This window comes from Alternaria metachromatica (genome assembly GCF_023757995.1).
Source record: "Alternaria metachromatica strain BMP 0045 chromosome Unknown scaffold_45, whole genome shotgun sequence".
Taxonomy (NCBI): domain Eukaryota; kingdom Fungi; phylum Ascomycota; class Dothideomycetes; order Pleosporales; family Pleosporaceae; genus Alternaria; species Alternaria metachromatica.
The window spans coordinates 48,975-72,320 of NW_026055536.1; the positions used below are offsets into that span (position 1 = coordinate 48,975).

General features: G+C 54.2%; 7 protein-coding genes across 7 annotated transcripts; 5 read left to right on the forward strand and 2 right to left on the reverse strand.

Moving 5' to 3' along the window:
* Positions 1 to 712: 712 nt before the first annotated feature.
* Positions 713 to 8,578, forward strand: J4E83_010423 (Type I Iterative PKS; the record flags this gene model as incomplete). The annotated part of the gene is made up of 3 exons (XM_049337304.1): positions 713 to 904; positions 956 to 7,360; positions 7,412 to 8,578. 3 exons carry the CDS (start codon positions 713 to 715, stop codon positions 8,576 to 8,578), a joined length of 7,764 nt encoding a protein of 2,587 aa, XP_049183531.1.
* Positions 8,579 to 9,438: 860 nt separating this feature from the next.
* J4E83_010424 (uncharacterized protein) lies at positions 9,439 to 10,500 on the forward strand (the record flags this gene model as incomplete). Its single annotated transcript, XM_049337305.1, has 2 exons — positions 9,439 to 10,188; positions 10,243 to 10,500. The coding sequence occupies 2 exons, from the start codon at positions 9,439 to 9,441 to the stop codon at positions 10,498 to 10,500; spliced, it is 1,008 nt and encodes a 335-aa protein (XP_049183532.1).
* A 188-nt stretch (positions 10,501 to 10,688) lies between these two features.
* J4E83_010425 (uncharacterized protein) lies at positions 10,689 to 11,749 on the forward strand (the record flags this gene model as incomplete). Its single annotated transcript, XM_049337306.1, has 2 exons — positions 10,689 to 10,693; positions 10,906 to 11,749. 2 exons carry the CDS (start codon positions 10,689 to 10,691, stop codon positions 11,747 to 11,749), a joined length of 849 nt encoding a protein of 282 aa, XP_049183533.1.
* A 259-nt stretch (positions 11,750 to 12,008) lies between these two features.
* On the forward strand, positions 12,009 to 13,253 carry J4E83_010426 (uncharacterized protein; the record flags this gene model as incomplete). Its single annotated transcript, XM_049337307.1, has 1 exon — positions 12,009 to 13,253. The coding sequence occupies one exon, from the start codon at positions 12,009 to 12,011 to the stop codon at positions 13,251 to 13,253; it is 1,245 nt and encodes a 414-aa protein (XP_049183534.1).
* A 633-nt stretch (positions 13,254 to 13,886) lies between these two features.
* Positions 13,887 to 15,410, reverse strand: ARG1 (argininosuccinate synthetase; the record flags this gene model as incomplete). Its single annotated transcript, XM_049337308.1, has 5 exons — positions 13,887 to 13,944; positions 14,014 to 14,629; positions 14,677 to 15,177; positions 15,230 to 15,268; positions 15,377 to 15,410. The coding sequence occupies 5 exons, from the start codon at positions 15,408 to 15,410 to the stop codon at positions 13,887 to 13,889; spliced, it is 1,248 nt and encodes a 415-aa protein (XP_049183535.1).
* A 485-nt stretch (positions 15,411 to 15,895) lies between these two features.
* J4E83_010428 (uncharacterized protein) lies at positions 15,896 to 19,203 on the reverse strand (the record flags this gene model as incomplete). The annotated part of the gene is made up of 3 exons (XM_049337309.1): positions 15,896 to 16,819; positions 16,868 to 18,982; positions 19,045 to 19,203. 3 exons carry the CDS (start codon positions 19,201 to 19,203, stop codon positions 15,896 to 15,898), a joined length of 3,198 nt encoding a protein of 1,065 aa, XP_049183536.1.
* A 536-nt stretch (positions 19,204 to 19,739) lies between these two features.
* On the forward strand, positions 19,740 to 22,170 carry VPS27 (Vacuolar protein-sorting-associated protein 27; the record flags this gene model as incomplete). The annotated part of the gene is made up of 5 exons (XM_049337310.1): positions 19,740 to 19,813; positions 19,869 to 20,001; positions 20,051 to 20,335; positions 20,383 to 21,145; positions 21,191 to 22,170. The coding sequence occupies 5 exons, from the start codon at positions 19,740 to 19,742 to the stop codon at positions 22,168 to 22,170; spliced, it is 2,235 nt and encodes a 744-aa protein (XP_049183537.1).
* Positions 22,171 to 23,346: the final 1,176 nt, after the last annotated feature.

Genomic DNA, 23,346 nt, shown 5'->3' on the forward strand with positions numbered 1-23,346 from the left:
CCACTACCTCTGGTAGCGACCAACAACTAACAGCCACGTAACAGCATAGATCGCGATAGTCTGATCGTTCACCTTACTCAAGCGAACAAGGTCCCAAACAAGTGGCTACGCATGCATGACCTTAGCATGATGTCTGTTCTGGGAATCGAGCGGCGGTAGCCTCCACAGCCTTTCCCGATTTGACCAGTATTTGTCAATAACAGGATGGAATTCCGAAAGAGCAGCAACCATTGGGCAGAGAAAACTTGGAATGCAGATATCGATGTCTCTTTGTGTTGTCGACGGATGCGTCTGCGCAATGCTCGTCATGGGCTTCACGACAACCGAGTGCGCGAAGGATGCGCTACTGATATGCCCTGGCCTCATGTACTGTACGGGGGCGTTCTCGTCTCTGTGCTTGATTACTAGGCGGTTGGTTTACGCACATGTGGTGCGTGGCAGAGGATGCGATTAACACTGTGCAGCTAAGCGTGTCAGGGAGGGCCGCTTTCCGCGACGTACGCAGAACCCCAGTGATCAGTGTGGCTCCTCATGGCCGAACCTCGTCTGGGGCATCTCGTGTCGATTAACAAGGGCTCTCCTGATCCTACCTTTAGAAAGCTCTTCGATGCCATCTTATCAATGGCCACACTGACCAGCTGCAATTTGCTTCAACATCTCCTCGTGCTAAGTCGTCCACAAAGTTCAACACTTTTAATGACCTCTCACGACAATGGCGTATGAAGATACCAAGCCAATGCCCATTGCCATTGTGGGCTTTGGCTGCCGATTTCCCGGCGACGTTACGAACGGTGAGAAATTATGGCAGATGTTGGTCGAGAAGAAGTCGGCTCGCACCGAAGTACCTCCAGACCGCTTCAACGTTGATGCATTCTACAACCCCGATGGGGACCGTTTCGGGACGGTAAGCTTACGCCATCTACCGTACGGACCGCTCCGCTGACCCAAATCTAAGTGCAACAACCGCGGCGGGCATTATCTCGCTGAAGATGTCTCGCTTTTCGATGCGCCGTTCTTCTCGATATCGCCAGCCGAGGCCATGGCCATGGACCCCATGCAGCGGTTACTGCTAGAGGTGACATACGAGGCATTAGAGAACTCAGGAACGCCACTAGCTCGAGTGTCCGGATCCCAAACTTCATGTTATGTCGGTTGCTTCACAAAAGACTATGAGGAGATGCAACGGCGAGACATGGAGCTAGCGCCCAAGTATCAGTCAACCGGGGCTTCGCAAACGATGCTTTCGAACCGCCTGAGCTACTTCTTCAACCTGAAGGGGCCGAGTGTGAGCATAGACACAGCCTGCAGCAGTGGACTCGTTGCTGTGCATCTGGCGTGCCAAAGCCTGCGCGCTGGTGAAAGCTCCATGGCGATTGCAGGAGGAAGTAACCTCATATTAAGTCCTGACATTCAAATCGAGATGAGCGACATGCACTTCCTGAGCCCAGACTCGATATCGCACGCCTTCGATGCTCGAGCCAATGGCTATGCGCGAGGAGAAGGTGTTGGCGCAATCATACTGAAGCCACTAGATCTGGCTATACGCGACAACGACCCCATTCGAGCCATCATTCGCGGCACGGCTGCCAGTTCAGACGGACGAACGCCTGGCATCACGATGCCTTCGAAAGACGCGCAGGTCGACCTTATACGCTCCGCATATCGTGCGGCAGGGATCGACGTAAGCGAGACGGGATACTTTGAAGCGCACGGCACAGGAACGGCTGCGGGTGATCCCATCGAAAGTGGAGCAATTGGCGAAGTGTTTGCCACGAGCCGTCCCCACCGCATCTCTGCGACAACCGAGGAAGTCGTTCCACTCTCCATTGGCTCGGTCAAGACAAACATGGGCCATTTGGAGGGAGCTAGCGGCATTGCTGGACTTATCAAGGCCATGCTAAGCGTCGAGAAGGGCATGATTGCACCAAATCTCTGGTTTGAACGGGGCAACCCAGCGATCGACTTCGAAGGATGGCGGGTCGAAGTGCCCACAGAGCCTAAAGAGTGGCCCCTTGATGGTCTGCGGCGCGCAAGCGTGAACTCTTTCGGCTACGGTGGAACCAATGCGCACGTCATTCTTGACGATGCACACCACTTTCTTCAACGGTATCATCGCTCGGCTCGTCACAGAAGGAACGATTCGGGTTTCGTCAGCCCTATGAGTGACGAATCCTTTAGCAACACACCAAGATCACGTCTCTTCCTCCAGTCCGCCAACGATGAGCGAGGTCTTGTCCAGATGGGCCAGGACTTGTCGAAACATCTTCAACGCCAGGATGTCTTCAACGAGGAGCAGCTACTTGATAATCTGGCGTACACTTTGTGCGAACGTCGATCACAACTTTCTTATTGCGCCGCAATTGTTGCGACAGACAAGTCCGATCTGCAAACCAGATCGCAGCAAGTACGACCAAGCTCCGCTAGTGGCGCAGTACCACCGCGAATAGGCTTCATATTCACGGGACAAGGTGCTCAGTGGTGGGGTATGGGCAGAGAGCTACTCCACTACCCAGTCTTCCGGAAGAGCCTGCAACGTTGCGAGTCTGTCGTGACCGGATTAGGTGCAGAGTGGTCACTGATGGAAGAGCTGTCGAAAGACAAATCCACCTCCCGGGTCAATCAAGCAACGTTCAGCCAGCCACTTTGCACTGCTCTGCAAGTAGCATTGGTGGATTTGCTTGCATCGTGGAACATTCGCCCGCAGCGTGTAGTCGGCCACTCCAGTGGTGAGATTGCCGCTGCATATGCCACCGGTGCTCTGAGCCTTGAGTCGGCGATGACTGTCGCATACTTCCGAGGCTTGTTGTCGCCGAAAGTCAAGAGTATGGGTTTTGAGGGACGAATGATGGCGGTTGGCCTATCCGAAGATGATGCGAAGACTGAGATTGCAGAGTTGGCTGATGGCCTCGGTAAAGCTGTAGTAGCTTGTGTGAACAGTCCGCGCGGCGTCACCATCTCTGGCGATGTTGCTGCCATTGAGAACTTGCAAAAGGCCCTGGAAACCAAAGGCGTCTTTGCGCGACTGCTTCAAGTCGATACTGCGTATCATTCTCATCACATGCAGGTGATCGCGGAGGAGTATCTTGCCCGTCTCCAAGAGACAAAGGTTGCGACAATCAAGACGAATGGGCGGATAACGATGTACTCTTCCGTGACGGAAGACGTGATCAAACCAGACCAGCTCGGTGCTGACTACTGGGTATCGAACCTCGTCGGTAGCGTCCGCTTCTCTGGAGCGTTGGCCAAGCTGTGTACCTCGGACTCACAGGATGGCAAGAATGGTGTGGACATTTTGCTGGAGGTTGGACCACATGCCTTGTTCAAGCTCCCAGTCAAGGAAATTCTCGACGCTACGTTCGATCAGAAACCGCGGATACAGTATCTTTCCACTCTCATCCGCAACAAACCTGCAGATATTACCGCACTCGAAGCGGCTGGCCAGCTATTCGCCCACCGATATCCGATCGATCTGCACGCCATCAATTTCCCGATCGAACCCAAGCAGCCACTATCCGTGCTCACCGATCTGCCCCAATATCCCTGGAACCACACCCGCCGCTACTGGTGGGAGTCGCGCCTTAGCCGAGACTACCGTTTCCGACAGTTTGGTAGGACCGATATCTTGGGCGCGCCGGTCAACGACTGGAACCCAATGGAGCCCAGGTTCCGTAACTTTATGCGCCTGCGCGAGCAGCCGTGGCTGCGGGATCATGTTGTTCAGGGTGATGTGCTGTTCCCAGCGTGTGGGTATCTGTGCATGGCAATTGAGGCGTGTCGGCAGATGTGCAAGATCTCACCGTCTACCTTCCTGCCGCAGGGTGTTGTTAGTGCGGCTGAATATCGACTACGCGAGGTCAATATTTCGCGTGCGCTCGTTGTACCGGAAGCTGATGAGGGGGTGGAGACTTGTTTGTCGATGAAATGCAACACCAGCCCAGATGGGTCATCTTCGGAGGTCTGGCATGACTTTCGCATCTTCTCCTACACTGCAGATGGAGGTTGGGTTGAGAACTGCCGTGGCTTAGTCTCGGCATCAGGTCAAACTACCTCGGACGAACAGCTCGCTCAGGACTGCGCCAATGATTGGAACACTTCAACCTCAGTCGGCGCAGATAAGATGGACGTTCAATCATTTTACCGCAGTGTCGACGCCATTGGCCTTACGTACGGACCGATGTTCCAGGGTCTCAAGGAGATTAGCGTCGATCGTCGGTTGCCTGGCAAAGCTGCCGCAGTGGTTGAGGTCACTGACACGAAGTCTGTCAATCCGAAAGGATATGAGTATGACCGACTGCTACATCCTACTACTTTGGACACTTTCTTGCAGCTAGGCCTGGCTGCGCTGGGTGGTCCTGAGCTCAAGCAACTGAAGGGGGCCATGGTACCTACGTATATCGAAGAGATCTCCATTTCCGCCGATACAGCAGCTCAAATTGGTGACCGTCTCAACGTCGTAGCGATTGCTCAACGTTGCGGCGCACGACAAGCTACTGGCGACATATTCGCGTTGGACCCGATGACTTTGAAGCCAGTTATTCTCATGGACGGCTTCAAGTTCGTCGCCATCAACACGAACACCACATCTGGCGAGCAAGTGTCACCGCCAAAGCACTGTTACAAGGCAGTCTGGGAGCCAGATGTTGAACTTATCGACCGTGAGCATCTCAACCGCGAACTGCAAGCAGCACCGAAACCAGATAACCGTCCGAAGACTGTCAGAGAGCTGGAGCTGCTTTCTTACTACTTCATCGACAAGGTACTGCAAGAAGTCACTGCGAACGAGGAGTCCACAATGTTGCCACACCATCAAAAGTTCTATCGCAACCTATGCGAGTTACGCGATGCGGTGCTAGCGAAGACGCATCCCCAACAGACAGATGAATGGCAGCAGCTACACAGTTCGGAAGTTGCATCAAGGCTTGAGGCCATGGTAGAACACTACCGCAATCATGAGACGGCGTACGATGGCAAGCTTCTTGTTCGCGTTGGTGAGGCCCTGCCAGCCGTCTTCCGACAGGAAGTTGAGCCACTCGCTTTGATGACGCACGAGAACCTACTCGAGGACTACTACACAACTGCCGTCGGCATGCCAAACACATATGCCCAGATCTCACGCTACACTACAGTGCTTTCGCACAAGTACCCCAATCTGGACTACCTCGAGATTGGCGCTGGAACCGGCGGCGCGACAGTTCCAACATTGAAAGGCTTGAGCGGCTGCGAGAACCTTCACACATACCCCCGCTTGGAGTCGTACACCTACACGGACATCTCATCCTACTTCTTCCAGCGCGCCGCGGAGAAGTTCGAAGACTTTGCACAATTCATGAACTTCAAGAAGCTGGATGTTGAGCACGATCCAGAAACGCAAGATTTCAAGCCAGCTTCTTACGACGTCATCGTTGCGGCGAATGTGCTTCACGCCACATCAGACATGCACCGTACCATGACGCATGCGCGGAAGCTTCTCCGACCAGGAGGAAGACTCATACTTCTTGAGATGACCAATCGACTACTTGCTGCTTCAGTCATCTTCGGCACCTTACCTGGATGGTGGAATGCATCCGAGGAATGGCGAACTGGTGGACCTCTGCTCACTGAGAGCCAATGGGAGAACTTGCTGCGCTCAACGGGGTTCAGTACTCTGCAAGCAAGTAGTCCAGACGTCTTGGATCCGCTGGAGGAGGGTACAAGGCTGATGATTGCAACTGCGATTGAAGCAAAGCCGACGCTCTCGAACGGTGTGATTACTCCGCCAGAAAGACCACGCTTCGTTATCTTGTGTGCCGACTCACGCATCCGGATGAGCAGATTGGACATGCCGTTGGCCCTCAAGAGCAGCCTGGAGAAAGCTGGCTTCCAAGCACAGCTCGCGACTCTCTCCAAGCTTGACCAACAAGATCTCGCTCATACCATCTGCGTCAGCTTTGTCGAGCTTGAAGAGCCTTTGCTCGCCGATCCCACTTCAGAAGACATGAAGACCCTCCAACACATCGCGGATGCATCGGCAGGTTTGATTTGGGTCACACGAGGCGCGGCGTCTTCGGATGTTGAACGTCCTGAACTTGCCGTATTCCAAGGCCTTGCGCGTACGTTGCGAGCTGAGAACGAGAGCTTCAAGTGCGTCACAGTCGATTTAGATGCCAGGACGAACCTGCCTGCTCTCAAGGTCGCCGAGTTGCTTCTCAGCATCTATGAGAAACAGCTCAGTACTGTGAAGAGCGCTACTCTGGTCGATAACGAATTTGTTGAGCAGGGTGGCGTTCTTAACATTAAGCGTGCGATTGAAGATGAGAAGTCGAATGAGTTCCTGGTTGGTCGGACTGATGCGACGGCTTTGCGGCCGCAGATGGAGAACGTACTTCAGAATGGTCGTCCGCTGACGTTCAGTAATGTCAACAAAAGCACGTCAGACGTGGCCGTATTCGAGGAGGATGTGCGCTTTGCGCAACCTATCAAAGCTGACGAAGTCGAAATCGAGATTCGCGCTACCAGTCTCAGCTCCAGCGACGTCGAGGTGCTGGATGGAGACGACTACGATGGCAAGCTTGGACAAGAGTGTGCGGGTGTCATCACAAAGCTTGGTCATGGAGTGTTGGACCTTTCGGTTGGCGATCGAGTGGTAGCATGGTATCCGGGCACATTCGCCACCCAAGTGCGCGTGCCAGGAACCTTTGCGCACGCGATCCCCGATGGCATGGATTTTGACGTCGCAGCTACATTGCCCCAGGCGCATGCGACTGCTCACCATGCGCTCAATCACGTCGCGCATCTACGGTCCGGAGAGACTGTTCTCATCCACGAGGCCGCAGACCCTATAGGCCAAGCTAGCATCGAGACGGCCTCGAAGGCGGGCGCAAAGATCTTTGCTACCGTGCGATCCGACGAAGAGAAGAGCTACCTTGCCAAGTCCTATGGCCTCGAGAAAGCCCATATCTTTTCCAGCCACGATCTTAAGTTTGTCACTGCACTTCGGCGCGCGACAAAAGGCCGCGGTCTTGATGTCATTCTGAACACCCTGACTGGCGAGGCATTACAGGCGACGTTCAGCTGCATCGCGTCTTTTGGCAGATTCGTAAATCTCAATGCACCAGGGACTGGCCGACTGGAAATGGCACCATTTGGCCGCAACGCATCCTTCTCATCAGTCGATATGGCGTTGCTGTATACGCAGAAGCCCAAGCTTGCGAGTCGAGCGTTCTGTGAGGCTATGAGCGCTGCCACCGAGATGAAGATGCTCGACCGTAGCGCTGCGGATGTCTTGCCTTGGTCTAAGCTGAACGAGGCTGTCAAGATGTTGCAAGATGCGAGTCACAATAAGCAGGTGGTAATGATACCGCAGGCTAACGACCAAGTTCTTGTAAGTCACCATCCATGTATCGTTGTCGAAGATGCGACTAACAAACTTCAGGTTGCTCAAAGACCACCACCCGCTATCTCTTTCGATCCATCAGCTTCCTACCTCCTCGCTGGCGGTCTTGGTGGTCTCGGACGAAGCATCTCGCAATGGCTCGTTACCCACGGCGCAAAACACCTCATATTCATCTCCCGCTTCGGCGCAGTATCAGAAGAAGCCCAAGCATTCCTCGAATCCCTTCACGCCTCGGGCGTCCGCACTGCCATTTTGAAGTGTGACGTATCCGACGCACTCGAGCTTTCCAACCTTCTTTCCGAAAACCTGCGCTCCTTCCCACCGATCAAGGGTGTAATACAAGGCGCAATGACCCTCAACGACTCCCTCTTCAGCACAATGACCTCGCATCAATGGACTTCGACTATCCTTCCCAAGGTCCACGGATCGAAGAACCTCCACGAAACCACCTTATCCCAGCCCCTCGATTTCTTCGTCCTCCTCTCCTCTCTCCACTCCTTCATCGGCAACCCCGGTCAATCCAACTACGCCGCAGGCTGCGCCTACCAAGTCGCACTAGCCAAATACCGCAATGCGCTCGGTCTGCCCGCTACAGCCATCGACCTGGGTATCGTCGGCGACGTGGGCTATGTCGTCGAAAAGAAAGTCCAAGGGCGCAAAGTGCAAGTCCAGGAGTTCAAACACATCCAGGAGAAGGAGATGTTGGCGCTCATCGAGCTGGGTATTCGCGAACCGATGATGGGACATGTCGTTACGGGTCTCGACTCTGACCTCGATATTAGTAGCTTGACCGATGCAGAAGCGCCGTTCTTTGCCAGAGATCCCGTGTTGAGTCACTTGCCGTACCTGCGCCCGCATCTCAAGATCGACGCGCCTGCTAAATCGTCAGATGATGGTACTACCACTACTTCGCTATCCCTTTCCGCGCAGCTCTCTTCCAGTCCATCTGCTGAGGCAGCTAAGGAGTTCATCCTCGCTGCGCTGCTCAAGAAGCTGTCGCGCAGTCTAATGATGGATGTCTCGGAACTCGATGCTGGGCGTTCGATGAGCAGCTACGGGACGGACTCATTGGTAGCTGTTGAGATCAAGAATTGGATTCAGAGGGAGACGAAGGCTACAGTTAGTGTGTTTGAGATTTTGCAGAGTGCGAGTATTGGGGGGTTGGTGGATGGTGTTGTGGGGAAGTTGGGGTTGGGTGGGGAGTAGGCGGTGGCGTTGGGGTCCGCTTGGTGAGGTGCTGACGGGAACGGCGGAGTTGGACCGGTACATGTTCTCTTTGCTTTCCTTTGTATCTGTATGATCTGTGCTTTCGTATACTTCTTCCCGTAGTTTATGCAAGTAGTGTTACATTTGTTATGAATTGGTTGTCATGTAACGTACTGATTCTCTCCGTGATACACACTTTAACGCCCCGTGGAGTGCAACAGCTCCGAGGAACGCCTATGGCTGTGTCGCGCCATCGACATCACAGTGCGTCTCACCGCATCCAATCAATTCACAGCCGCCCTTGATGAAGGCTTGATGAAGGACATGCCACGCGACACTAGATGCGCCAGGAAAAGGAGATGTCTCGAGAAAACGGATATGACGGACGGGACGAGAGGCGAACTGCCAGATCCTGAAGTAGTTAGGCGATACATTAGCGTCCGCGCTCCTCCCGCCGACTAAACCGTATACCAGCTAGGCTCTTCCCCAACCTCCACAAGTCGTTCACCCCAGGGCTGCATCGTCGGTACGCATGCATCCATTTACGCGCTTTCTCCGTACAAGTCACAGTCTTTGATCTTGTACAGCGTACCGGAAGTGGCAGCTGAGACACATGTCAGAGAACGAGTCTTCGCTATACCTGCCGTCCTTGCCGAGCACCGCCATCGTCGGCACTCAGATCCGAACAGATCCACCCAACACCTTATTGCCAAGCGGGTGACAGCAATCAACGTCATAGGTATCAGGCATGCTTTTCCATCATTTCGCATGCCTTCAAAGATGGGGTTTTGCCCCAAATTCGCTGCAATCCAACTTCACTGAGTCGAACTACCCACGCGCTCCATCACACACAGCGTGCCATGTCCAACATCAACATCACCAACGAACGAGAATCTTACCAAGCCGTTTTCGCCCTCGATGTCATCACCGCAGCCGGCGCTCTGATCTTCCTTGGTCTGGCTTCGAGACCTACATTCCAGCGGATCAAACAGCGTCGCTTCACCGCACCGGGTAAGAATAGCGCGCGCGATGGTCCGCTAAAGACGACACTGGGAACGTACCTCTTCCTCTGGCCAGCCCTTCTCTGTCTCTTCGTCGCGTACTTATGTCGCTTCGTATCCGATGTCCTGAAGACGAGCGGAACGATCGACTACGATGCGGACCTAGGATGGAACGGCCGTCGCGGCTACACTCTCGCGGACAGTGACTACGCGTCTAGCATCTCAGCGCTTACTTTCGCGACGACACTCGCGACCATCTTCTTCACTGTTCTGCTCAACGGCGGCGTCTGGATCCATTCTAGTCACGTTCAAGAGAACGGTACGGGCATCTCGACGCCAAAGACCATGTCGCGTATCTGGAACACGTTCATCATGGTTGCCATGTTAGGTACCGGTGTTGCAGCATGGGGTCTGGGTTTGGAGGCACGAGACATCAGTACCGGTAGCTCCGGCCCGGATGCGCTGTTGTCTTGGTCAAACATCATGCAGCATGACCGTGCGACGAGGATTACGTATATCGTGCACGAGGCTATCGTTGTCGCAGCCAGTCTGAGTGTTTCCATCGAAGTGTGGAGGGAGTATGGTACCACGAACAAGAACGCTCACGGTGTAAGTCTTGCCCTTAGTAGCAGCTGATCAAGTTCCGTCACTAACGTTCCACAGTCACCTGAACGCAACGATCTTGCTCGTTTCGCTTTCACCGTGGTACCTCTCATCTGGCTCCGCGACATCTTCATTATCTACGATATCATCCTGCTCTACGTCGACACCTCCGGATGGACGGACAGTTCGGTCTTGGCTACGACCTTCCTGCTCGTCATCTGCAGGCAGTTTGCCAACCTAGCGATCTTGGGCATGGTGCTTTGGGGTGCTTGGCGAATGGGCCGCAGTGTCAGTACGTTTGGTGGAAGCTATGCTTGAGTGAGACAACTACTCGCAGGCTTGTCGCATCATGAGACTACGTAAAACCATGGCGAAATGCTCAGGACTCTCGATCAGGGACACAGCGTAACGGTATATAATTTTCTTTGTATGATGAGTAGGTGTAGGATAGTTTCGGGACATATGAGATTGTAATAGACTGGTAATTGTTTCATTGCTGCATTGTCATGGGGTTAGAAAGTACGCCAAAGTGAAGCCTAGCCAAGTGACCGAGCCCTGAGACCAACAGAACACAGCCTATATGAGACAATTTGTCTCAGTCTAGCACTTTCTTTGCCCTTATATATTGCACAGTAATTGCCCTCCTTTAGATCTTCACTTTTATCCAGTGCATCGGCTATTCAAATCATAAAAGCACCATCATCCACCAAAAATGAGCGATAGCGAAATGACCGACCTAGCGGACCAAGTCAACGATATCCAGGTCCCGCTAACCGCTCAAAGCAAAGCACAGCGCAAACGAGACGACGAAGTCAACAGCCTCCTCGGTACTGACATGGCAGGTCTAGCGGAGGAGTTCATGAACATCGCAACAGTCAGCCACCCTTCTCCGTCCTCCGAATTACATGACCACGAAGATGCAGACTCACCACTTTCTCCGCGCTCACCCCTAGGCATCGATCAATGGATTAGTGAGTCCGAAGATGACGCGCGAACGCCAGAGGAGGACAACGCTTCGCTAGAGAGAGCTCTGCGGGAATTAGAAAAGAAGCGAGCTAAGTCGCGAGACAAGGAAGCGAAGAAGCGTAACTATGGTCGAGTTGGTCGAAGCGGTGAAGTCGCAAAGCTGGTAATCCGGGGTGGACCCCCGAGGGAAGTGCAAGATAGCAGGAAGCTGCACACGGAGAAACGTAACTATGGTCGAGTTGGTAGCAACGGTGGAATTATCAAGAGAAACATGGTAATCCGTGGTGGGCGCCCTAGGAAGGTGCGCAGTGAAACTAAGGTTGATCCTAGCGGTGGAACTACAGAAACAAAGTTGGTAATTCGGGGTGGGCGCTCGGAGAAACCGCGGGATGACAGTAAGGTGCACGCGGATAGGCGGGCGGGCCAGGCACCAAAGGAAGCTTACCGTAAGCTAATGCCACCTGTAGAGCCCGTTGCCGATTCGATCTGGGAGAATCTGGAACATGAAGCGTGGCTGCAACGAGGCGGGAGGAGCTGGTCTACGGAGGCAGTCGCTGATTTCGGCCGAGACGAGAGGGACATGTACGCGTGCTTCAGGTAGGCGTTTCTCCTAGGGCAAGAAAATACAATATTGGTATGTTGTTTGCTGTGTGTAGCGTAAAAGGAACACCTATGGTTGAACGTTGTTGAACCACGGATAGATGTTCTTACCATGTCCCAGTTGGTATTTTCTAGCGAACTTCACTGCGCGTGCTGAAAACGCTGCGTATATAATATGCTCGTCAACATCTACAATTTTATTAGCATGAACAAGTTTTTCCTTACTAACATACCTCTCCCTGTTAATCGAACCATCCAAGATGGCTCGCAAACGTCGCAGTGCAGACTCGACACCACCACCACCGCGGCGACAACGGCCGCTTCTTCCGGGATCGCCAAGGGCAAGACGGGATGCCCATGGCAACATTACAAATGCAGCGTACCTGAGTGAGGCTACACTCGCGCGCGAGCAGAATAGGCCTCAGGTTCTGGCAACCGTACCGGCTCCTGGTCCTCCTGCTCCCCGACAACAGTTAGCCATCCATACGCGAGGAGAACATGCGGACCACCCATATGTAGCGACAAATGTGCAGTCTGGCCGTAGGACTGCGCCGAGGAGCAGCGTGCACAATCAGCGATACGCTCCATATTCGCGTGCACCTCCGAACTATCCTGCTGCGCATCCCGGAGCGATATACACGCCGCCTGCTGTTCCGGCACCAGCCTCGCGTACGAACTTTGTGGAGCCGCAGCAGCAATACCAGCAATACCAGCATTACCCGCAACACCAGTTTGGTAATGTCCTCCCTGATGCGGATCTAATGAGGTTTCCTTCGAACTCAAGTCAGGCTACTTTGGGCCATGCGCCTTCGAATGCTGTGGGACATCAGCCTTCAGGAAATGGCTTCCAGGATGATACCTTGCGAGCTGAGGACTTCGAGGAGGCTGGACTGAACCTAGAAGCATTTCAGGATGGGGTGCCTGACGAGAATGGCGGGGACGCCCAATACCAGTCCGACTTTTTGGACTTCCAGAAATTCTTGTTGCATTCATCCGGGGATATGTCGGATGGATCGTACAGCCTTAACCAGATGGCTTCACGTCCGATCTTTCATCGGTATCCCGCTCCTGCTCCTGCTCGCAGTTACCAGCAACCCCTTCGCGAGCCTACCCATGCCGGCTACAATGTCGCTGGGGCTTACCAAAGTCCATATGCGCCGACCATGTATGCTCCACAGCAGGCGCATTTCCAGCCTACGTTCCAGCCGGGCCCGATGTACGCGCCAGGACCCGTCAACAACGTCGTCATGCAGCAGGCAGGCCCGATATACGCGCCAGGCTCCGTCAACAACAATTTCGTACAGCAACCGGGTACGATGTATGCGCCGGGCTACGTCGAGAATTTCGTCGTGCAGCAGCCTCGACCGACGGCACGGCCGCGAAGCGGGGCAACATACCCTGTCTCCTACGCAACGACTGAGGAATGGGTTGAGGCGCAACGAAGGGAAGAGAAGAGAGTGAGTGAGGGTGAGGACGGGAATGCGGACGGAAGAGGGGATGGATGAGAAGGAACTATGGACGCATGAGGACTCAGGACTCAGGAGGAAGGGGTCGTGGATGAGATTGACGGAGGGAGGGAGAAAGAGAAATCAGCAAGGGGACGGCGCAACGCAACAGTGATGGATGGGAAGAGCTGACGAACATGCAATAACCTAATGGCGAACCCTGAGTGTGAGGTACAACATCAGCGGTAGCGAGCGACATCGGAACGCTCGGAAGAGCTGCAACCCGCATTCCGAAATTAGTGCTTGGCAGTCGCGTTAGCCAATGAGGCTGTTGCAGTATATTGGACATTGCTCATGTACACGTTGGAGAGCGAATGAGAATATCGGGGTAGCTTCAGCTGAGCTATGTCGACGGTATGGATGCTCTGTGACAACAGGCTCAGTCGATCTCTCGTTACCAAACAACACGTCATCCACATGGTCAGATTAGTAGTATGACTTTTATCATTGGTATCTATTTTATTCATCTCATCATCCTTTCCATAGCCATGATGTCGCATTTCCCAGATACTAACCTGACTTCCCCTTGGGCGTAACCTCAGGACTCGCATAAGTAACCTGATCATGCATATTCTCACGATGAAGCCACCTCCGCCAGTACGTCAACGTAGTATGCATATCAGACGAAGCCTTCTAAGCCCTCGACATGTTCTCGCCCTCCTCCGCCTTCTGGAGCCCGTACTTCTTGAGACTGCCTTATGTTAGCAAACCATCCACAAACCATCCATACACCTTCCAAGGACTAGACGTCTAAACTCACCGAATGCTCTGAATAGCAATAAAGCCCGTAGTATCCATAGGACTAAAGTTATCCAACGTATCCATACTAGCCTCCTCCTCAGAGTACAGCTTCTCCGTCTGACTGGACCGACCAAGCACATACGCGTTACCCTTGTACAGCTTCAACCTGACCTCGCCGTTGACCCTGCGCTGGGAGAAGAGCAGACTGTTCTCGATGAACTCGCGTTCGGGCGAGAAGTACATGCCGTTGTAGAGCTGGTAGCTCCAGTTGTGCGACACGAACTGGTCACGCAGGTTGCGCACCTGGGCGTCCATGACGAGGCCCTCGAGATCGAGATGGGCGAGGCGGAGGATGGTCATGGCGGGCGAGTCGTAGCAGCCGCGCGATTTTAGGCCGATGAAACGGTTCTCGACGATGTCGATGCGGCCGATGCCGTGGGTGAAGCCGAGTTTGTTGAGCGCGGTGAAGAGCTCGACGGAGTCGGTGTAGGTCTGCGAGGGGGTGGTGAGTTTGATGGGGATGCCCTTTTCGAAGTGGACGGTTATGTCGGTGGGTTCGTTGGGGGCGTTGAGCGGGGAGTCGGTCATGGTCCACATGTCGTCTGGGGGAGACACGTCGGGGTCCTCGAGGATGCCTGGGTTGTTAGTCTCAGGCATACAGTCTAGATATGTGATGTCTTACCGGCCTCGTAACTGCAGTGAGCCAAGTTGGCGTCCATAGACCAGGGCTTCGCCTTGGTAGACGTAACCGGAATACCATGCTTCTCAGCATAGTCCAGCAGATCCTGCCTGCCCTTGAAGCGGTCGCAGAACTCCGGCAGCCTCCACGGCGCAATAACCTTGATAGTAGGCTGAAGTGTGTAGAAAGCCAGCTCGAAGCGGACCTGGTCGTTGCCCTTGCCCGTGCAGCCGTGCGAGACGAACCCACAGCCTTCTTGCTGTGCGACGCGGATCTGTGCGCGGGCGATGACGGGGCGGGCCAGCGAGGTGCCGAGGAGGTAGCGGCCTTCGTACGAGGCGTTGCACTGGACGGCGCGGAAGCAGAGCTCCTCGACGAATTCCTTCTGCAGGTCTAGGATGACCATCTTCTTCGCGCCGATCTTGAGCGCCTTCTTCTCCACCTCGTCCCACGGCTCTTCCTGGCCGACGTTGGCGAGGAAGCACACGACCTCATAGTTCTCCTCTTTATCTACGCGTTAGATTGTGAGGTGTGTCTCAATGTGCTTCTGACGTACCGATGAGCCATTTCAGGATCGTGGAGGTGTCGAGGCCGCCTAATGAGTGGTTAGTTTGTTGGCACTGAGCAAGATGAACGCAGTGAGACGCAGGTGAACGCAAGTGAACCCGGTTGGCCAGGAATTGTCAGTTGTAAATGTACTCACCAGAGTAAGCAAGGCAAACGCGTCCCTTTGACATATCTGCAAGTGTTTGTGTATAAAAGGGTATAGAAAGTGAGAAGAAAGAGTCAAGAAGAGTCAATTGAAGAGGGGTTGCGGCGCCTGGGGAACGACGTGTGGAGAGTCAGAAACCTTATCTTATCGCACAAAAAATGTTCGGCCCTCACCATCCCTGCCGCCCGATCATCGGCTGTCAGCCTCACGACGACCTGAACTATGACATTAAGGTAGCTAGAGTTCGTGTCGCAAACATCACAACAAGTTTACACACGAACGCAACAACCAACTGGTGCGTCTCAACGGAATGATATTCGACAAGGTATATAATCCCAACGCCAAGTATGCAATGCCCCGTCCGTCCCAGAGACATAATTCGTCGCACGCGCAAAGTATAATCTTAACCAGACTGTCGCTACCCGAACTTCCCAAGATGCAGCACCAAAATTCAAATAACGTGTAAACACTCAACCAAACGCGCTGGACGTGTTATCAACATGTGTGTTGCTAAAAGGCACCACCAGCAACCCTCTCCCTCTCATAGAAAACAATATACGCCTTCTCATTCTGCAGACGGTTGTGCGGCGGAAGATTCCCGGGATCGAAGTCCGTAATCTTATCATCGTTGAAACTACGCCAACATCCCCTAGACTTGTCCTTGACGAACGCGATGTAATGTCCGCTTCCGAGGGTAGCACCGATATGCCAGATAACAGCGTAGGCGTTGTAGACATACGGCCCATTCATAGTAGGATCGCTCTTCACGCCAGCAAGTTGCGCGGGTCCATCTCGGGCCTTTTCCGACACATATCTTTCTTGCTCTGGCGTCATGGGTGGCTCGACAAAGGGACCCATGTCGAGGCGTTGGAGCGGGAAGTTAACAGGCGTCCGGACTTTCCGCGCGCTTTCCGTGCGCGAGGCGCTGAAGCGTTTGAAGTGGATGACGAGGGTGTCGGGGGCGCGGGTGATGGTGATTTTCTTTACGGCTTCGCGGTCTTTCTTGCAGCGAGGGCAACGCCATAGTTCGTCTCCTGCTAGACGCTCTGGTGCGCAGTATGAGTTTAGACAGTGGCGTAGATCGCATTCGCCGTCTCGGGGAATCTCGACGCTGATACTCCAGAAGGCTTCGTACGTTGTACTTGTCACGCCGCATGTCTGGCATGTAAGCTGCGAGGCGTGCTGACCGGCGAACAGACCACCAATGACGGACATGTCCCGGTGTTGGTATCTCCGCCATTCAATCATTGCTGAATACTGGCGGGGAAATCTTTCTCGTTGCAACTCTTCCTGGTCCGAAAGTGGCTTAAGCGGCGGCTTGTTCCAGGTTAGGTTCAAGTCTTCGTGCATGTAGTCCAAAACGAATTCCAGGAACTCCTTGGCGTCTTGCTGCTCATCAATGCCCCACTGCGAGTTGAAGTGTCCGCATATACGCTGTTCAAAGTTAGCAATGCCTATTCTCTGTTCTCACTTTTGACTTACCCTGAATGTGCTGGGGCGCACGGACGTGACATCGCCCTTGTACAAATTGGACAACAGCGTCGCGTACGCCTCCGGCAAAATCCCCTTCGTTCCTTTCCAGTTATCTCGCTGGAGGTCCCGCTGATATCGTCCGGTGAGGAACAGGTCCGAAAGCAATAGATGCCCACTGAGACACTGCACCACCGAGTTCATGTAGCACGTGACACCAAAGTTCAGCAGGCCCGTCCTATGTAGCCTCAGGTTACTAAACTGCGGTTGTCCGTTGTAGACGACATTGCGGTTCTGTTCTTGCCGATCGTGTACGCCACTGTAGCTCACCCTAGGAACAGAAGGCGGCGGACGAGAAGGTGCAACAGGTATGGCAGGTGCGACGTATTGGTTGGTCGACTGGAACTTGGACGGGTACATCATGGATGACTGCTCGGCTTCAACATCGGGGTATCGACGTAGGAACTCTTCTGTCGAACGGTAGAAATCCTGTGTGGGTTCATCTTCCTCTTCACCATCTGCCGGAGGCACTTCAACTGCAGCACGCCCCTTTCGAGCTTCTTCCAGCCACTGTTGCTGCTCTTCTTGGTCCATGGGAACGTATTCGCGCTTCGACCTTCTCTGCGTATTGTTCCTCGCGATATGGCTGGCAGCTGGCGATCGTCGGATAGCCCGAGCCCGCGTCGGGCCAGCGGCCACTTGTCCAGCAGTGTTCGACGTCTTCAAAGCCTGGGGGCCCACCAGGTCCATCCAAGCGTCGAGACCGCCTTTGAGAAGAACCGGAGGTCGCCTGAGCGGTTTGTCCGCGTTGAACTCGTGTAGGGTGTCGAATAACCGCTTCAGCGCAATCTCGCTATCAGATCGATTGTGTCTATGCATGAAGTCGATGTTCTTTGTCGACTCATCGTAGTATACAACCACGTCGAAGTCGGCTCTCTTGTCGAACATGTCCTGTTCCTCGTCTGGAGATATGATGAGACGGTCTAGAAGCTGTTCGGCGGAGTCGCCATCGCGCAACGTCAATGGCTCTATGCACATGATGTTACGCACAAAGATGTGCCCTGCGTCGAAGTCTGTCCTGTCCCGTACGTCGATGGTGAGTACATTGTACATGCGGTAGTAGTCGTAAAGCATGCTAGCATCGATCTCAAGTTCGACCGTCTTGCTGACAGATCTTGTTCTTCCATTGCCGTCTCGGAGGGTCTGCGCGGGAAAGTATGAGTCGGGCGCACTGTTTGCGTTCGGTGCATACGCTGATGCACTGGACGCGGCGAGTGAGTTGGTACGACCCCCGGTTCCGTTCAAACTCCTGGGCGTACTCCGAGGTGCGTTGATGCTCGAAGGACCTGAGATGTTCCTCGCTGGACTATAGGTGGGACTAGGCTCCTTCGGTAGTGAAGCCGCGAATTGTGTATCTAGAGGTAGTTTCGGCGGCGGCGGAGGCATGTGAAGGGGTGGTGGAGGCATACCCCGTGGACCCATAATCCGGTTTGTAGAGTGGTAGTCTGCAGGAGAGGGCATCTTGACAGACAAATCCTGGCTGGGGCGAGGCGATGTATCGACTAGCGGACCGGTGCCTCTCAGATTCGCGAACCGCTGAGCAAGATCATTCACTCCATTCACATTCGATATGCTCTGGTGCACAGCCCGGCCATGCAGCGATTGCGGCTTCGGTTGCACCGGGGGTTTTCTCCGTGAAGAATCCAGAGAGCCCGCAGGTGAAGCTCGACCGTTTGGCATTCCGGTGGGAACTTCGGGAAGCATCAGCTCATCGTCTTTCCGCATCGCGATCATTCCATTGCGGTTGCTTTGTGTTGTAGAGGGGGGTGTGGAGGTAGTCCTGTGATGTGCGCCATTCCTCTTGTTATCGTTCTTTATAATGTCCTTTATGCGCACAAACCGCTCTTCGTTTGACTTGATCTCTTTCATAAGCTCGTTGAAGTCGCGGTGGATCTGGCTTCGGCTGCCGTTGATCTTGTCGTAGTAGTCGCGGTGGGTGGGTATCAGTTCGGCGACGATCTGGTATGCGACAATGTATTCCCAGTAGGCGCCGGCGGGAGAGCGGTTGTTGAGCATGTTCTTGGCCGAATTGAAGTGCCCCCTGGCTCGTTCGAGGAGGAGTTTGATCTGTGGATGGTCAGCGACCGCATGGTGATCGTGTTACCTATGAGGCGGTGTTGGATGAGTACCGAATGGTGTTTCAGCGACTCGGCCGTGTCTGTCGCAGAGGCTATGATTTCGGCGATGGGCGGGAATGGGCCAACTGGGCCTCTGGAGTCACCAGCGCCGTCGCCGCTTCCCCATCCGTCTGCGCCGACGCCGTGCGCGCCATTGGTGTAGCCGTTCATGGCGGTGGTGGAGGTGTGGGCGGGCGAAGGAGGTGCTGAGGGCGGCGGAGGAGTTGCCGCACTCACAAACACACTTTAGTCGGCGGGCAGGCGTGCATGTTCTCGAGTCCGAGCAAGGCGCACCTGGAGTCGAATACGCGTACGTGTGGCCAGAGAGGCAGTGTTGATCGGGAATGCGGGGCGGATCGGGTAGCGCGTGATTGGGCAGTGGCGTGCAGTCACGGGCGGCGATTCTACAGCAGCGGGCGGGCTCCAGGGGAGATTTGGGTATCGTGAGTGAAGGCGTTGGGCGTGGATGGCCGTCCCGCGATTCGCAGGGTTGAAGCATGCGTCGGTGGATGCGGCTCAGAGGCGTCCGGCGTCATCGCCAAGCCCTCACCTCGGACAGCTTGCTACCTAACCACCACAGCGACTATCCCCACGCGCTACTCTCCACCAAGCCGCAACTTTAATTAGAAGTCGAAGCAGCTATCAGAGTACATCGATCTACATCCGACACCTCCAAATTCATTCACCCACTGGGAGCGCCCTACATCATGGCGGGCTGGTTCGGGTCCTCGACCACCGGCGCGCTCGACGAGCAGATCGAGCGCGCCACCTCTTCGAGCTTGTACGAGCTGAGCCGAGACGTAATTCATGAAAATATACATGCTAACATCCATCAGAGAGGATATGCCCCTCAACCTCGAGATATCGGACGTTATTCGCTCCAAGACGGTGCAGCCTAGAGATGCCATGCGCGCATTGAAGAAGAGGATAGGGAATAAGAACCCCAACGTCCAGCTTGCCACCTTGAACGTACGAATACCCTCTATACAAAAATCACGAGTTCTGCTAATCGTCTCAGCTCACAGACACGTGCGTTAAGAACGGCGGCGCCCACTTCATCCAAGAGATAGCTTCCCGCGAGTTCCTCGATAACATGACGTCCCTACTCAAGGCACCCCCGACCGTCGCACCCAACAACGATGTGAAGAACAAAATGCTCGAGCTTATACAATCATGGGCGACTGCCGCTGAAGGGCGCCAAAACCTCAGCTACATCAACGAGGTCTACTACAGCCTGCAACGGGAGGGCTACCACTTTCCCCCAAAGGAGAACATCTCCAGCAGTATGCTCGACAGCAGCGCAGTACGTTGAAATCATATCACGCGAATGACACGGACTAACACTTTCAGCCTCCCGAGTGGACCGACTCCGACGTCTGCATGCGATGCCGTACGCCCTTCACCTTCACGAACCGGAAGCACCACTGTCGCAACTGCGGAAACGTCTTCTGCGGCGCGTGCTCGAGCAAGAGCATCCCGTTACCCCATCTCGGCATCATGGACCCTGTGCGCGTCGACGATGGCTGCCATGCGAAGCTTACCGAACGGTCGCGGGGAACACCGCTCCCAAGAGTCTTCGACACCCCAAAGCCACAGAGAACACTATATCAGGGCTCAATGGAGCCGCGGAATGCGCGCGTCGAGGACAGCTTCGATGCTGACTTGAAGCGAGCGCTGGAGATGAGTCTGGACGAAGCCAAGGGAAACAGCTCTTCCGGCTTTGTGCCTCAGTCGCAGTTGCAGTCACAGTCCAAGCCAACGAATGGGACGAGCAAGAAACAGCCTGAAGAGGAGGAGGATGCCGACCTGGCTGCCGCTATTGCAGCTTCCTTGGCCGACATGGAAGAACAAAAGAAGAAGTATGCCACGACTTTCCGGGAACAGGCCTCCAATGCGAATGGATCAGCACCTTTTGTTGCGCCTAAGAACGATTACGAGCTCACGCCTGTCGAAGCCGAGAACATCAACCTCTTCTCCACATTGGTCGACCGGTTACAACACCAAGCGCCTGGCACTATCCTGCGGGAACCACAGATACAAGAGCTGTACGAGAGCATTGGAAAGTTGAGACCGAAGCTTGCCCGTACCTATGGCGAGACTATGAGCAAGCATGGTATGTTACACCTCCGCGCCATCGGAACTGTACTAACGGGAGCAGACACACTACTTGACCTACACGCGAAGCTGTCAACCGTCGTTCGATACTACGATCGCATGCTCGAGGAGAGACTTTCGAGCACATACAACAACCAGACCAACGCCATGTACGGTCTCCCTGCTTCATCACAACGGCCGGCATCCAACCTATACCCAAGCATACAGCAGTCAGGAGTACCGGGATCCGGTGAGAACTACTACACAGGAAACGCAAACCCATCCAGTGCATACGGACAACCGCAATCGCAATACGGTGGCGGTTACCAAGCACCCTACCCACAGTTCGACAAACGACCACAGTCCTACGCTCCACCGCAAGATCAATACCAACAACCCTCACAACCATACCCCAACCTCGCACAACCGCCACCTAACACTTCGTACCCGAACCCTGCTTCACCACAACTCCAGCGTCAAGTATCGAATCAGCAATACCCGCCACAACAGTCCTCGGGATATCCATCGCAAGCACCTCCGGTATCTGATGCAGAGAGCGCCAGCTTCTATTACGGAGACAACGCTGCAGCGCAACCCTCTCAGCCGCCGATGCAGCGGAGCCAAAGCTACGGCTCCCAGCCATCCCAACAACAGCAACCCCCCTCTCCACAAGCATACACCCGAGCTCCACCACAGCAGACGCCCATCTCACCACCCGCACAACCTACGACTGCGTGGCAGAACCCGCCGTATCCCAGGCAAGATCAGCCACAGGCTCAACAGCAACAAGCGCCTCCACCACAGCAACAACAGCAGCAGCAGCAGGCACCTCCACAGCAACAACAAGCTCCGCAACAAGCGCCGCCACCCCAACAGTACTGGCAACAGCAACAGCAAGCGCCCCAGCAGCAGCAGTCCTCTGCGTGGCAATCTGCGCCTTATGCGACGGGTGGTTATGGACCTGAGAGTTTCCCGTCTGCGCCGCAGAATCAGTTGCCGGTTCAGCAGCAGAAGGTTGTGGATGAGCCGCTGATTGATTTGTAGATGATCGCATTAGGGTCGGCTGTCATTTGAGTTGGGCTTTGGTCTGGAGGTCTGGAGAATATTACCAGTCTGACGCATACTACGCGCTGTCATCATGGGACGGCACAATTTGACGGTCTACGAAGGGGCCTGGGACAGGATTGTTCGTGTAGGCCTTAAGGCGTTTAATCGTAGGGAAGACCTTTAGCATCGCTTATAGATACTCGGTCATCCGAATAATTGCGAATACCACACCATGTTATGCCACATCGTTGCGAGATTGTGGGCTTGAGATCACATGCTACTAATCAATTCTCGCCACACGCTGACCATGCTCCCAATCTCCAGCACATGATCTTTTGGCAAAATCAGGAAATGACATCTCAGGTTCATTGTCTTCGCAGAACAAAGTAGAGACAATATGCATATGTCGCTTTTCCCCCGACAAGTGAACAAAGGCATGCGGTATGCCGGATTTGGGTAGGGAGTCGCGACGTTCATTGACCGACTGACCAAACAACAAAACACAAAGATGGCACTCTTTTCTATTCATCCGCAAACAATGCAGGCTCAGCTGTTCAACACCTCATCGAAGAAGTAGTATAGCATGTAGATACGATCTCCATCTCAACACCAACCAAACACCTACAACCCGTATCCAACATGGCAACAACATCAACAATCACCGCCGTCCTAACAACATCCACCATACTCGCCATGGATCCCACAAACCAAATCACCTCCTCCCAACCCCCCACCCCACCCTCCCTCTTCACCCCCTCCACCCTCCTACACCTCCTCATCCTCCTCTCCATCCCGCTCATCCACTCCCTCGCCTCCGCCCGCCGCCTCAAAATCACAAAATCCGACCAAGAAGCCCGTGATTTAGAACACGCATGGCGCGTACCCTGGTTAACCTCCGACTGGACGACATTGTACGGATTAATCGGTCTGGCGCAGAAGGGCGAGATAAAGACAGAGCATACGCCTTTTCATGCTGAGCATCTCGATACAGTAAAGAGAAGATTGGTGAACGAATACGGGACTAATAAGAAGGAAAGGTGGGCGTTACATCGGTTGTTGGAACGGGGCGTTATTCCGCTGAGGGTGGAAGATGGTGGGGTATCGACGGAGTGTACGCGGGGATGGGGTGTGAGCTCGACGTTTCCTTGGTTGATCCTACCTTCTTACCAACAA